Source organism: Callospermophilus lateralis, chromosome 5 (assembly GCF_048772815.1).
Source record: "Callospermophilus lateralis isolate mCalLat2 chromosome 5, mCalLat2.hap1, whole genome shotgun sequence".
Classification (NCBI taxonomy): Eukaryota; Metazoa; Chordata; class Mammalia; order Rodentia; family Sciuridae; genus Callospermophilus; species Callospermophilus lateralis.
The window spans coordinates 159,461,190-159,476,435 of NC_135309.1; the positions used below are offsets into that span (position 1 = coordinate 159,461,190).

At 42.4% G+C, this 15,246-nt stretch overlaps 1 protein-coding gene across 1 annotated transcript in view; it reads right to left on the reverse strand.

Moving 5' to 3' along the window:
* Adcy2 (adenylate cyclase 2) overlaps nucleotides 1-15,246 on the reverse strand; it is a 380,087-nt gene that overhangs the window by 71,908 nt on the left and 292,933 nt on the right. The window contains exon 15 of the mRNA XM_076857485.1: nucleotides 3,983-4,067. Coding sequence (XP_076713600.1) covers nucleotides 3,983-4,067 — 85 coding nt within the window. The remainder of the gene's footprint in view (nucleotides 1-3,982; nucleotides 4,068-15,246) is intronic.

A 15,246-nucleotide genomic window follows, 5' to 3' on the forward strand; every position in this document is an offset into this window, starting at 1 on the left:
GGTGCAGGAGGACACCAGGCGGCGGTCCAGTGGAGCAGGGATGAGCTCCCCTGGGCCAGGGCATGGAGCTCAGAAGGGGCTGAAACTGGGTGAAGACAGGGTGGGGTGTTTTCTGAGCAGCAGTGCCAGGAAATACATTTGGGAGCCCCCTGGCAAGCCTTCAAGCTTCCTGACATTAAATATTTATCCTGTCTTTCAAGTGCCCCAAGTATTGCACTGAGCAACGTCCAGCTGAGACAGACTCACTGCACATTTCTCCCTCAGTAACAGGGCAGAAGATGCAGGAAGCCCGGCAGACAGTGCCAGATGGCCGGGGGGAGAGGTGGGCTCTTCAGGCCAGGAGAGCAGAGGGTGCCAGCATACTCGGGCGAGGGATTTCAGGGCAGAAGGAGGAAGGCTCCTCGGGTCCCTCTCACTCCACCTAAGCATTGGAGAAATGAGGGAGGACTTACATGGAGCCTGGGGAGAGGAGGCCCACAGGACAACCGGAGGCCCAGAGAAGCAGCCAGAAGTCTGGGTGGGCACTTACTTACTCCACATCTGCTTATTAATCATGTTTAGTGAATAGCATTTTACTAGGTCCAGTGGGAGATAAAAAGCAAGTTTAGGAGAACATTTGTGACTTCAAGTGAGGGGAGCAAAACAGGAAAAATATTAGAGGTTAAAATGAAGTGCTGTGAAGTGTGGGAAAATGAAGTGCTGTGAAGTGTGGGATAAAGTGTACGGCACAGTCCCAAGACCACGGGTGCCCAGTACCTGGGTTGGTGGATTCCAAGAAGATCCTGGGCGGCTGAGCCAACCCCAGGGGCTTGCACTGAGAGTGGGCACCACCACCAGGGCATTCCTGCAGGAGGCCTGGGCGAGCCCTGGTGTCAGTGAGGGACAGAGGGGAAAGGGCTGGGCTGCCCATGGAAGTAATGCTAACCAGAAAGGAATTCCCTGGTGCAGTCTCCAGAACCTGCTACCAACAGATATCCAATGGTTCTCCTGTCAACAGAACAAAACCTGCATTGTTTCACCCTCACGTTTGCCCATTTTGATGATTTACTCCTTTCATGAAATGCAGCTATGAAGAGACCAATTTGATTTCCTCAGGCGGCACCTTCTAGGCCACAGAGGGTGGCAAGGATGAAACCCCAGCAAGAAAAGCATCAGCGAGGCTACCTTCTCCCCACTGCTTTTATGAGAGACGCTGACTCTGATTCTCCTGGCAGAGAATCTGAGGCTGGCATTTACACTTTCAGAAGGTCAACCACGTCTGTAAGTAGAAGGTAAGGCAGGGCCACTAAGCACTTCCTCCTCAGCTCAGTACTGAAGTCATAGGTAAATGCCAGTCACCCTAAGACCCCAGAGCACCGGCAGCCTTCCCAGGGGCCGGGGAGTGAGCAGTTAGGTGGAGTGGTATTCTCCAGGTCCACCACGGACTATTTGGGATATCCAGAGTGTTGGGAGGAACCTAGAGAGTCAAATACAAAGCCTACCTAAGCCTTCGGAAACCACCCCTATACTGATGTCCTAAATGTTGACAGTTAAAAGTCCTCACCGAGTGGTGTGGTCACTTATCGGGCTGAGAATTCCTTCCTGGAGTTGACAAGCATTTCACCTGGGCAGAGAACTGCAGCCGGCCCCAGGGATGTCACACTTATGGATCCACTGACCCAAGTCGGGAAGAACAGACACCTTCAAGGTCAACCTCCCTGGCCCTGTGTGGGCTTCTTAAGCAGGAAGTAGGTACCAGCTCATTTGTAGTCAGGGGATTTTCTCTCTGAGATACCGCAGAGGCAAAAGCACTTCCTAGCCTGTGGTACACAGGTGCCAGGGTCTTGGGAGGTGCCTGGGAAGGGGAGGGGACATGGAGCTACAGATGACATCTTCACAGCCTCCTGGGGAGACAGGATGAAGCCAGAGCTGTGCCAGGTGTGAGAGGGAGGGGCTCTGTGCAGGCTGAGGGCCGGCATCAGAAAGAGCAACACTCAACGAAGGCAGCAGAATTGTTCTTGAGATTCTTTTTTGGGCCTTAGCTCTATGCTTCTTTTCTATAATAACTTGGTGGGAAGAAAAATCAGCTTGAAACCCTAAATATATACCACCACCCCACACCTAAAACCAGAGTCCTAGGAATAGAAAATGCAAAACATGGCTTCTTAGACACAAGGCTGTCAACTGCCTTTGTTAGAAGGAGGTTGGGATTTTCAATGGCACCACAATGAGGGCCGCTGAGAAACCAGCTGTGGAGGCTTCTGTAGGGGGAAAAGAGACCGTGGGGCCCTGTGCTTCCCACCCCAGGGAATGACTCTGGGGATGGGGGAAACCAGGCACCTTTACATAAGAAGCACTTATGTAAAGTCCTTCAGTGTGTGGGTCATTCTCCTATCTGACCTCTCCTCTCTACAGCCTACACGGTCCCCAGGGGGTTTCCAGAGACAGGGGACACTAACTGTGCACCTAAGTAAATCAGAAACCACAATTCCATGTTGGGGAGAGTTTTCAGTGCAATCTGAAAGATCTGAACTATCCTAAAGGGAACAAAACCCACCAGAGTTTGCAAACACAAGGCGGAGGAGGCACAGGGCGTGTGGAAAGGCAGAGGCGCACTTAGGAATCCTAACCAAAGGATGGCCAAAAAGCCTAGGCACATGAGACCGGAAAGCAACAGATGGCAGGGTCACTGTTCCTCAGAGCTCCTGAGGTGGGGACAGGCCTGAAGAAGCCTGGGTACTGATGGCACCCTACTGATGTGGTCACCAGCAGCAATGGCATTGCAACGGAGAAGCAGACACAAAGTATAAACTCAACAGAAAGAGAGACCAGTGTGGCATGTGGGTGAGTGTGATCCTGAGAGGTGGAGTGGGCCCCCTGCTCATACCACCTACACGGGCTGTCAAAGTCTAGCTGGCAGAGGAAATCATGATTTTGAAAATATGAAGCTATTTATAGTCTTTCTGTAACCTCTGACATCACACAACATAATCTATTGACAACTATTTTAAAAATTATTCTTATTTATGTTCTATAATAAATTATTGTCACAGGAATCCGCTATTATGTGTAACTACAATGCACCAGTAAAAACTAAGAATTTAACAGAAGGAAGACCAAGAGAGTGGAGGAAGGAGATTAGGCAGAGAGAGGAGGGTGGGAGGGGTGGTACAGGGGATGGGCAAGGAGCAAATTATGTTATATGAACTTATTAATATGTCAAAATGAGCCCCATAATTATATATGACTATAATACACTAATAAAGAAATTTGTACAATAAAAATATCTTTCAGGCTTCTCCAGAGAATGCCCATGGGTTCTGCCGGAAACCTGGCTCAGAGTGGCCCCTTCTGTTTGATCCGTCTGCAGTGAGCAAGAGGAAGCACTGACCTGTGCTTGGGGTCTGCTGTCTGTCGGCTTTCTCAGGACAGCCCGCACTGAGCTCTGGCCAGCCGGCAGCCCTTGTGACACTCAAGAATAAGCTGAGATTTAACTCATATCCAGAACGAATATTTAAGCCACAAAAGTTGACGACAGTTGGCTAAAATTGAAATACTAATAAGGTAAGATATTTGACCATTTGTCATCTTCAAATATTCCAGAATTTTATATCTTGAAAGTGGATGTCAAAAATGTATTTGGCTCAAATTTTAACCCCCCCCCACCCCCCCGTACAAGAAAAGCTTCCTGTTACACTAATATTTACTGGTGTGGATACTCAGAAAACTTAAAGCAGAGGATAAAATGTTAACAAAAACAACTAGGCAAAAACATTGTTTTAGGGTGTGACAGGTTTTAAATAATCTTCAGTTAGCATCTGTCTTGTCCGCGAGCTGCCTCAGTTCACACCCAGGGCTGCTCACCTGAAGGGCTCCTTTGCTGGGAAAGGCACTCTTGCAATGTGAATCAGTGAGCACCCTATATTTGAATATTTTAAGCCAGAAATCCCGTTTTACAAACTGAACACAGTTTTCAAAGAAGTCCCACATTTGAAGTACCTACCAAAATCTGTCCAGCAAAGCAGACCAAAAGGATGAAGGCGAGAGACAGGAACGCAGCTCCAAAGGAAACGCCGAGGACCATCGTCCTGCAGGAAACAAAGGCCACAGGTTAGGGGACACGGAGCGCCCTCTGGAAAGCTCCCAGGATGCCCTGGGCCTAATCAGGACTGAACTGAGTGGGCACTGAAATCCTTGAGAGCTTTTCTGAGAAATGAGAAGGAAGCTAAAACAAGTGAAACCCAAGTCCAGGGTGAGGTGTGTACTGCTGTGGTTGACAACCTGCTATCACTTACCAAAGCTGCCCTAGAGGCATCAGTTCTTTGTGGAAAAAGAACTTTATATATTTTGAAGCCAGCCCCTTTCTATATTTTATTTAGAGACAGGGTCTCACTGAGTTGCTTGGGGCCTCACTAAGTTGCTGAGTCTGGCTTTGAACTCTCCAACTTCCTGCCTCAGCCTCCTGACTGGGAGTCATATACATTTCTGAGTGGTCCTTAAATAACTAAACGATTCAAAGTCTTTTAAAATTTTATTCAATCTCAGGAGAAAAATATCAGGAGTATGAAATAAGGCTGAAGCATGACATGTATTCCAAGATGAAATTTGAATGGCACACCCAAGGGGGCGGGGGGGTCAGGTGGTGTCTGAGACCACAATGCAGCCTGGGCCTGTGAGGCTGGCTGGAGATAGTGAAGGAACACCAGACCTGGCGCTGAGAAGAGGAGCAACACTCCAAATGCCCCTGTGGAATCGGATAAGCAGACGCAGTCAGCAGTAAGCTGAAATCACCCTGCAAGCGCAGGCCGTGAGCCCCAGAAGAGGAGAAACAGAGTGAGCCATCAGTGGACTGAGTCATGCCCCCGACGCTACCTGACAGGAAGGTTTCCCTCAGTCAGACCCCAGACACCGACTCCATTATGAGAGATGACCACAGGGTCATGCACACATACAGCAAGAGCTACAAACCAGCGTTTAAGTCTGACCCAGCAATGTATCGGGCACTGAGTCATGTCCTGGATGTGATTCACAGTGCTTTCAAATATCTGGCCTGATAATAACATTTTTTTTTCTCATAAAAATTACGTTTTTTTCTCATAAAAATGACATTTTATGAGTAATCGTCAGACTGCTAGGAGGGTGAACATAGACCAAATAATTCCAGATTGACCTTTCTCATGGGCCAGCTCATAAGAGGTGCCATGATACAAAAAGTGAGACGTGATCCCTGCCCTGGACTGACATAGTCTAGAAGTCACCTAACTTCTCCTAACTAGAACATTCTCCCACCCCACATCACTCTACTCTTGTTCCTTGTCAGAAGCCAACAGAGGCCCTGGCTCCCAGCTCCTTGGCCTGAGACTGACTGAGTCCCAGCGCATCCTCTCAGAGTCTCCAGCCTGGAGGAAGGCTAGGGGGACACGAGTGTGTACAGAGCTCTTGGTGTGAGAGCTCCTGTCCTTATTACTGTGACTGAAGGGGGATGTGACGATCCGTCGGATGAATTTTGGCTTGCCACCATCTCCTGCAGTTTTATATAAGAGGCCTGAGAGATTCTCTTTGACTCTATATTCTCCTGATTCTTTCTCAGCGTCAAGGTAATGCTGGCCTCATAAGGTGAGCTCAGTAACATTACATCTTTTTCTCAACTGGAACTGTTTCATGAATGTCCCCTTCTAGATGGTTTGATAAATTTAAACTTTAAAACTATTTGAAAATTATTTGATGGTGATGGTGAAGGTGGTGGTGATGGTGATGGTTATGATGGAAATAGTGATGATGATGGTGATGGTGATGGTAATGGTGATGATGGCAATGGTGATGATGGTGATGGTGATGATGATGATGGTAATGTTGATGATGGTGATGATGATGGTAATGTTGATGATGGTGATGGTGATGGTAATGATGGTGATGGTGATGGTGATGATGATGGTAATGATGGTGATGGTGATGGTGATGGTGATGATGGCAATGGTGATGATGGTGATGGTGATGGTGATGGTGACAGTGAGGGTGACGGTGATGATGATGGTGATGATGAGGGTGATGGTGATGGTGATGATGATGGTGATGGTGATGATGAGGGTGATGGTGATGGTGATGGTGATGGTGATGATTATAGTAATGGTGATGATGGTGAAGATGATGGTGATGATGAGGATGATGGTGATGGTGATGATAATGATTATGGTAATGGTGATGATGGTGAAGGTGATGGTGATGATGAGGGTGATGGTGATGATTATGATGATGATTATGATGATGATGATGGTAATGGTGATGATGATGGTGATGGTGACGGTGATGGTGCTAGTGGTGATGGTGTAATGATAGTGGTGGTGATGATGGTGGTAGTGGTGGAAGTAATGATGATGCATGCTAAAGACTATTGAATATTTACTATATACTAGGAGCTATACTGAGGATTTTATAGGCATAGTTCACTTTATCCTCATAATAGTCCTGTATGGCAGTTAGTATTACTATTTAATTTTTTCTAAAGACAAACTGAGGACCCAAGAGTTGAGAAACTTGCCTAAAGTCATAGCTCTACTAAGCAGTCGAGTCAGAATTTATGTTTATGCAACTGCATTCTTGACCCAGGTTTGGCTTTTAGGACTAGACTTGTCACAATTTTGTCATGTTTACTGGTTCTATTTCTTGAGTCAGTTTTCCTAGAAAATCATCTATTTCATTTATATTTTCAAATGTGTAATATTCTATGTGCTATTGACTTATAGTTTAAAGTGCCTATATTTAAAGGGATTGCTTCTTGTGTTAATGCCACTTTTCTCATTTTCTCTAGATCAGTGTTTTAAAGATTTGCATGTTCTGTTGATCTTAAGGAATGAATTTTTGGTGTCTTTTTAAAGGCTATGCTTCCTGATCATTAAATATCAGGCTGTAAGATTTATTTATTTCTTTTAAAACTTATTTCAATCTTAAATGTGTTCAGGGACTTTTGTGGCCTAGCATAGGCTATGTCTTGGCCAGTGCTCCTTGACTTGAGTAATTGAGATGATGATATTCTGCAGTTGGGTCCAGTGCTCTATGAAACAGTGATTAGGAATTTGAAAATGTTGCTCATGTCCTCAACATCCTGTTTTACATACTAAGAGCCAGAAAAGGCATAGCAAATATTTAATTATGATTATGGAGTTGCCTTATTCTCTTTGATGTTTTATCTTTCATGGATCATATAGGGGCATAAGCACACTTATGACTTACGTATTTTGACGACTTGACCTTTAACCATTATTTGGCCACTCTCTCTGTTACCACTCCTTTGCCTTTGCATCTACTTTGTCTGATATTACTATGTGTACAGTGGTTTTGTGCTTACTGTTTACATCATACACTTCCTTCCTTTACTTCCCTCATGCCTGCCTTTTGCGTTCAAAGTGCATCTCTCAGACAGCACATGGCTTGGTCTGCTTTTATTTGATGTATCTGATCTTTTTACATTTCATATGCTTGAATGTAATCTCACCTTATCATTGTCACTTGTCCTACAGTTTTTGTCTGTGTGATCTGATTGCTATACTATTTGCTATTATTTTAACCTACCACCTTACTATTTGTTTTCTGTGTGTTTCATTTCCTTTTATTCTCTGATCCTTTTTTGTTAATGGACATTTTTCATTAGTTAAATATATTAACAGTATTTTAAAATTTTCCTCTATTGGCTTTTTAGCTATACCTATTTTATTTTATTTTAGTGCTGCTGGGGATTGAACCTAGGGCCTTGTGCATGTAAGACAAACACTCTACTAACTGAGCGATATCCCCAGGCCACTCTTATTTTTTAATGATTGTTCAAAAATTAAAGTATACATTCTTTTTTCTTTCTTTTTATTTCTCTTCTCACACTTTTTTACTGGTGCACTACAGTTGTGCACCATGGGATCTGTTTTTACATATTGAGACGTGCACACAGTCTACAATGCACTTGGCCGATATCACCGCCCACACTCCCCGCCTCTCTCCACCTTCTACCCCAGTCCCTTTCCTCTGTTGATCTCCCTTTGATTTTTCATGACATCCCATTCCTTCACCACCTTCCTTTTCCTTCTCCTATCTGGCTTCCACACACAAGAGAAAACATGACTCTTGACTTTTTAAATTTAATTTTTTTCCTTAACAAAATGGTCTCAAGTTCCACTCACTTTCCAGCAAATGATATAATTTCGTTTTTCTTTATGGCTGAATAAAACTCCATTAGGTATATAAACCACATTTCCTTTATCCATTCATCTGCTGAGGGACACTAGGTGGATTTGTAGTTGGGCTATTGTGAATCGTGTGCTGTCAACATGGGTATGCGTGGGTCACCATCGTAGGATGACTTCACAGAGTCGAAGCACACATTCTTATCAGAAGTGACTGAGCATGAATGTTGCACCACTTCAAAAACTACGTACCATCTTCACAACAACAAAATCCCAATTTCGTCTACTTCAGAATTTTCTGCATGTACTTTTATTTTTGTGATAAGCCGCTGGCTTGCATATCCAGCACGTGCCCTTGTCACAGTCCTTCACACAAGAAGCACGGGCAGCGCTCTTCATTCCCTCCTGTGGTTTCAAGTTTCCTTCCAACATTTCACCTCTGGTTGAGGCATTCATTCTCATTTCTTTTGTTTCAGGTTTACTAGTGGTGAATTCCCCAGCTTTTCATTTACTTGTAGAATGTCTTTATTTCACCTTGACTTAAAAATTCTACTCCACATTAGAGTCAAGGTTGCTGATGTCTACATTTAAGACATTCAACTGGCCTCTCTCCTCCCTAGATTCTGGTGAGAAACTCAGTGCCTCCCCCCAACACCTCTGGTTGCATCTAAGCTCTCCTCGGCTTATAGTTCAACTATTCAACTATGACATACCACGTGTGTGTGCATGTGTGTGTGTGTGCGTGTGCGTGTATGTGTGTGTGTGTGTTCCCCTGCTTGCTGTTAGCAGAACTTCTTGCATTTGGAGGTTGATTATTTAAAGAAATTTGGGGATTTATTTCTCAGACGGCTGGAAACTCAAGACTCACTGAACATGTATTCAGCTGAGACCGGCCAGTGGGAAGACCTGACGGACACTGGAAGTCAGGGAAGGAAGAAGGCTGGCACTTATCTAACCAGTGTTCTCTACCGAGTGGCTTTTTCTGGACAAGCTGCTGTCCCTGCCTCCTCTAAAGTCCCAGGTCTTTGTCGGTATACCCACATACATGCCTTCATCTCAGCTCTCACCAGGAGCCTTGCTGTCCTTCTCCTCGCAGCTTCTGCAAGGCCCAGGAGCCTGGGTGTCTGCTGCCACCACCTCCATCTTTCCCTTACACGTCAAGGGAAGTGGCAGGTTCTCCTTGTTGCTAATACCTGGACTGCTTCATGACCCAGCCCCTTTTGGCTTCTCACTTTTCCCCTCATTCTGTGAACACTTCTTACTAAATTCCTTCATTGAAATACCTGAGTTAATTTATGTTTCTGTTGTTGAATGTGTTGAATTGTAATCTGTTAACTGAATGAAGTTTCATTTTTATTTTTATGTATTTATTTACTTTTAAGGCACAATATTGTTATTGGTTAGGTAGAAACCTAAGAAGGAATCACAGTTACTTCTGCAAGTTTCTTTTCTTTGTTTTTTTCTTTTGGGGAAAAAAATACTTTTTTTTTTTTTTTTAAAAAAAAAAAAACTAAGAGTATTGAGCAAATATCTACCTATCTCTTGGGTCATGCCAACTTTGAATTTTATTATGAATAGACAAGTGAATTTGGAATATATTAGCCTTTAATTATACACATATCAACATATTTAGTAATTATTATGGTCAATCTACTTTAAAATCCTATGATTTATTTTGTGAATCAGAGTTTAAGTAATGGATTTCTGTATTTGTAAAGGCCCTTGTTTTCTAAAATTAATTTCATTGTTTTATTTTTTTTAAGGAATAGGTTTTCTACTCTTAAGACACTTGGCAGAGACCTTGAACATCCTGGAATCAGGTCAAGTAAAGATATTGGAGCCTGAGAAAACAATTTTCTATTAATATTTGACTATAATAGTCTATTAGATACAGTGGAAAACGTCAAAGAACTGCTGGTGATCTTGTTTCTGTGTGTATCTGAAGATCACTCTTTTGATCATTCCTCAAAATTCAGGATCTGCTAAGGCATGGGGCTGATAAAGAAAAACAATGTTACTGATATGATTATTTATCTCCTTTTGCATTGGTGGGATGTGTGACAGATGTGTGTTTTAGCAGGGATAATAATTTTTAAAACTTTGTTATGACAAACACAAACTGACTCAAAAAGAAATTGAAAATCTGACTAGATTTACCCATAAAAGCCAAGAAACTGACTTATTAATTTAAAAAATTAAAAATGACATTAAATAAATACTATTTTCAAAGAACAGCCTTTGCCCATGGCTTCACTGGTGAATTCTTGCAATCATTTAAAAATAATTAATGCAGATTCTTCACAAGATCTTCCAGGAAATAGGAGAGAAAGAAAGAGTTCTTAACTCATTTTATGAAGCAAGTATAACCCTGATAGCAATACCAGACAAAGCTCACAATAAATCAAAACCTGAGACCAATATCTCTTAAAAATATAGGTTAAAATATATCAGCAGAATATTATCAAAGCAAATTTAGCCACATATAATATAATTTTTGTACCAGAACAATGTGGGATTTACTCAAGAAATGAAAGTTGACTTAATATCCGAAAATCCACCCATGTAATAAACCATATTAACAACCTAAAGGAGAGAAAATTTATGATCATCCCAATAGCTGCATAAACAGCGTTTGAAAAAATCTGACACTATTTCATGATAAACACACTTCACAAAGTATGAATAAGGTGGCATTCCTCATGATGATAAAGGATCCCATTAAAAACAAACAGTGAACATATCTGGGAGTGAAAGGCTAAACCCTCCGTCCTAAGGTCATGAGCTACAAAGGGCTGTGCTAGGGTTACTAATATTCAGTCTTGCACTGGAGGTTCAAGCCAGGAAATCAGGCAAAAATAAAAAAAATAAAATAAAATAAAAATACAACAGAAAGGAAAGAAGGATGGAAAAGTTTGTTTTTAGGTGAAATGCTCTTGAACAGAGAAAGGGTCTTACTGCCTAGGATTCTGACCCGAGCCGTTCTCCCTGACAAGCCTAGCCAGAGGAGGTTCAGCACTGTAGTTGAGGCCACAAGAACAAGGCTGGTGTTCTTGTTCAGATTAACCCAATACAGCCCGTGGCCAGGTTGTTGTGAACTGGATGCTTGAGGGTACCCAAGCTCATATGTCAAAATTCAATCCCAAATGTGATCCTATCTGGAGGTGGGCCAATTGGGGCATGATTAGGGGACAAGATTCGGTGCCCTTATAAGCACCGGCTGGAGGGCAAGCCATCTCTTCCTCCACATGAGGAGGTAGGGAGAATGGCAAGAGGGCCCTCCCCAGCACCCAGCCATGCTGGCACTCTGACTTCAGGCTTCTGCCGTCTAGGTCGGTGAGAAAGGAACCTCTGTTGTTTATAAACCGTGCAGTCTATGGCACTTCGTTGGAGCCATCCACAGACCAAGACACCAGGGAACTAGAACTACCATGAGGCAAAGTAATGGTTGGTCCAAACTCTTAATTATCACCATTTATCCTGCCTGTTCTATCAGAAGCCTGTTCAGGCCCATTAAGCATACCAAGATGTTTGTGTATCTAAATCAATTTTAATTAACATTCTGGCTGTAAAGCTGTTTCTTTTAAACACACCAGCATAATTGATTCATTGAAAAGCAGATTTGGCTCTTCCCTGTCATGGGGCAGGAAAAATCACACCTTTTATCAATGATGTTAGACTTTGGCACTTTCATCAAGTGTATCGTTACCTCTGTGGAAAAGGCTGAATTGAGACAGGAAGGCCTTTCCCCTATCTCTGTTCTCTTTCCTTTAAGGCAGACAATGGCTCTGACTCAGATGAGATATTCACTTATTGGAAAAACCCCACAGACACACCTCTCCCCCAAAACCTGAAAATCAAACTATCATAAGCTGTTGCTGTGGGTAAATCATGGAGTCCTTCTGTAGGGCTTTATCTGGGTATTGACTTGACACCCACTCTTCCCCATCGTCCTCGCGGCCCACCCAAGGGAGGCTCCGCCAAGCCTCTGCCCAGGTCTGTGCCATGGGATTCAGCAAAGATGAAAATATCTGAAGTGTTTGATTGTAAGTCAGCATGAAATACTAAAAATCCCTGTTCTTATAAATGACAGAACTTCAAAATGAAAGGGAATTCAATAAGAAACAGACGTGAAAGTCAAAAGGAGAAAATGGTATTTAACTATTACCACTATGAGAGTAGCCTTTCCCTGATAGGAGGTCTTGGCTTAGCTTCGAAAGGTTGGGGACACTTGAAGGTCCTAAGATGTGCAAGAGGAAAAAAGAGCTACCTTTGGTTGACTAAGAGCTTCCCCTTCACATGACGAGGCCTGAAGATTTGGTTTTTCACGCACCTTATTCAAGGGAAAGGCCAAGTTTTCTTTTTCTACTCTCTTAGATGAGCTCATCTTATCCTGTAGATTTAAATTCCTCCTGAGTGCTAAATTCTCCAGATTATATGTGCATGCATCTCCTCCCATGAACATGCCCTTAAACCCCACCACCTGCGTTCTCTCTCTCTCTCTCTCTCTCTCTCTCACACACACACACACACACACACACACACAGTCTTTGATTTCAGAGGTGAGCCCCAGAGTCCAATTCTCTCCACTGTTTGAGATTCCCTTCTGTAAATGCCAATCATTTTTCCAGTTGCTCAAATAATAAACAAAAATAAAGACTGACAAAACTTAACTTCTCTTGTTCTTCATGACCAATCCCACAGCAAGAACTGTCTATGTCATTCCTCACAATATATCCTAGACCTGGACCCACTTTATCACCCCAGGGCTATGCCAGTGCGAACCTTCACATGTCACCTGGTCTTCCTATTCCTCCCTGCCCCCTGGAAGAACAAGAACAATCTTGTCCAAGCATAGGCAGATAATGTCCTCTGCTCAGAATCTGACATGACTTCCCACAAAGTACCCATGGAGAAATCCACAGATCTCAAAATGACCTGCAGGACCTACCAACATGACCTGCTCTCTCACACTGCTCCTCCAACCCCACCTACACGACTCTCTCCAGACTCTCTGCCCAGCCACCAATCCCACATACTGAGTTACCCACCAGAGCAAACTGCCTGCACAGTAGTTGTTCTCCATCATTTATGTTTAGGAAATTAATCAGGTCTGTTTTAATGGATATGAAAGATGATACTATTAAACTATATTCTTTTTCTTTTTTTTTTCTTTTTAGGGTATAATAACAATAAAATACCATTTGAGGGTATAATAACAATAAAAGTGACTTGATCATTACATTAAGGAATAACTGAATGTTGAGTATTGAAATGGGCAATGAAACATATCAAAAAATCAAAGTTCCAAGACATTTAACACTATAATTTGACTATTCATTTTTCTTAAGTAAAATATCATTATTATTAATTTTACTTGGGCTAATGAAACACATGTGTTTAACTAAATTTTATTACCAAAAAATACCCTTGTTCTAAGCACTGTCCTCATACCAGATTTAACATAACCATTTAGTTTTGCTGACAATATGAATAAAAAGACTAAAACATAGAAACATTTGATGCTTGATCATTTTTGGAAAATAGCTGCCATTTCTAACAAAGTTATACTACAAGGCAGTCAGAGTGAAAAAAAAAAAAACAATTTCAAAAGGAAGAGCCATTTAATAATTTAATTGTCACCTATTTAAGTTCTAAAACTAGAACCAGATTAAAAAATTATGGACTGAGTAAGAATGACATTAGACCCCCTTTCTAAAGGACTTCCCTTTGTGATTCTTCCCAAGTAACAGATTCCTCTACCAGTCACTCATTCATTCTGTCACTCAGCACCTTCCCTTTTTGAACAAACCTGGGATGATGAATATGCTGAGGACCGTGACTTGATCATTACATAACGAACACACATACTAAAACTCACACTGGACCCCATGAAAACGTGCCATCATTATTTGTCAATTAAAAATTTAAAAAGCTACAAATGCGTGCACACACACATGCATAAGACAATTTATCAAAAAGAAAGAAAACCAACAAAGCAGAATAGAACTGTAATTTCACTAGCTAAGAAAATGAGTAAGGGAATGTCAGCAGAAGGGAGAGGCACCATTACCCTAATGAAAATGCTTCCTAAAATATAACAGAATTATTTCCCACCTACATGAGAGCAAGACAGAGAAATTGCTAGGTACACAGCAGGTGTTCACAGGCAGAATGCTGAGAGGTGTCCATGCTAAATGGACCAGGAGGAACTGGGAGCAGATCCCTGCTGTGGGGTGTGAGGTTTCATTTCTACCCAAGGCAGGTGATCTCCCAGGAATCTGATGAATTAAGAAGGAACTCAGTTCTGAATAAAATTAGGAGACAAGAAGTGCTCTCCCACTAGGAAAGAGAAAACAGAAAACTCTGTCATGTAGCCAGGTAATTTGCAGGGAAGAGAACTATCTTTGGGGGCCATGAGTAGAAAAAAACTCATCTGTGAAAACTGAGATCCCCAATCCTGGCCCAGGCCAGGGAGGTTGATGCAAATTCTCATGGCCTGCTTGGTGCAGGAATCTTGTCCGCAGGTTCAACACAACGCTGTGACTTGACCTCATGAATCCCAGAGGAACCTAGAACCAAAAACTGTCCTGTAGTGATGTCTTTACAACTATGAATACATGAAATCAGGCCTGACCAAAGCCCTGCTGTTGATAACCTCACAGTCAGAACTGTGGACAACACTGGAGTACACCACCTGGAGAGAGTCATACAGACCAATGGCAGAAGTCACACACTTGTTTATGAATGAGAAATAGCAGAAAGATACCAGAGATACTTCCATGTTATATGTGTCAAATCTGCAAATCAATGGGTAGGAAATAAAATATCCACAGGCAAAATATAGAAATATTTTATTAAATGTCAAGTTTTAAAAAAGACCAAATAGGCTTCTTAGATATAAATACGCAAACACACACACACACACACACAGATTGAAATTATAAACTCAAAATGGATAAGGAATTTACCTGAATTTAATCCTAAATAAAGGGCAGATTTGTAAACTTGGAGAAAAAAGTTACAATTTCTTTCTGCAGCACAAAATGAAAAAACACAACATATTGCTAAAAAGAGCCCCTGGAGGAAGGATTACACA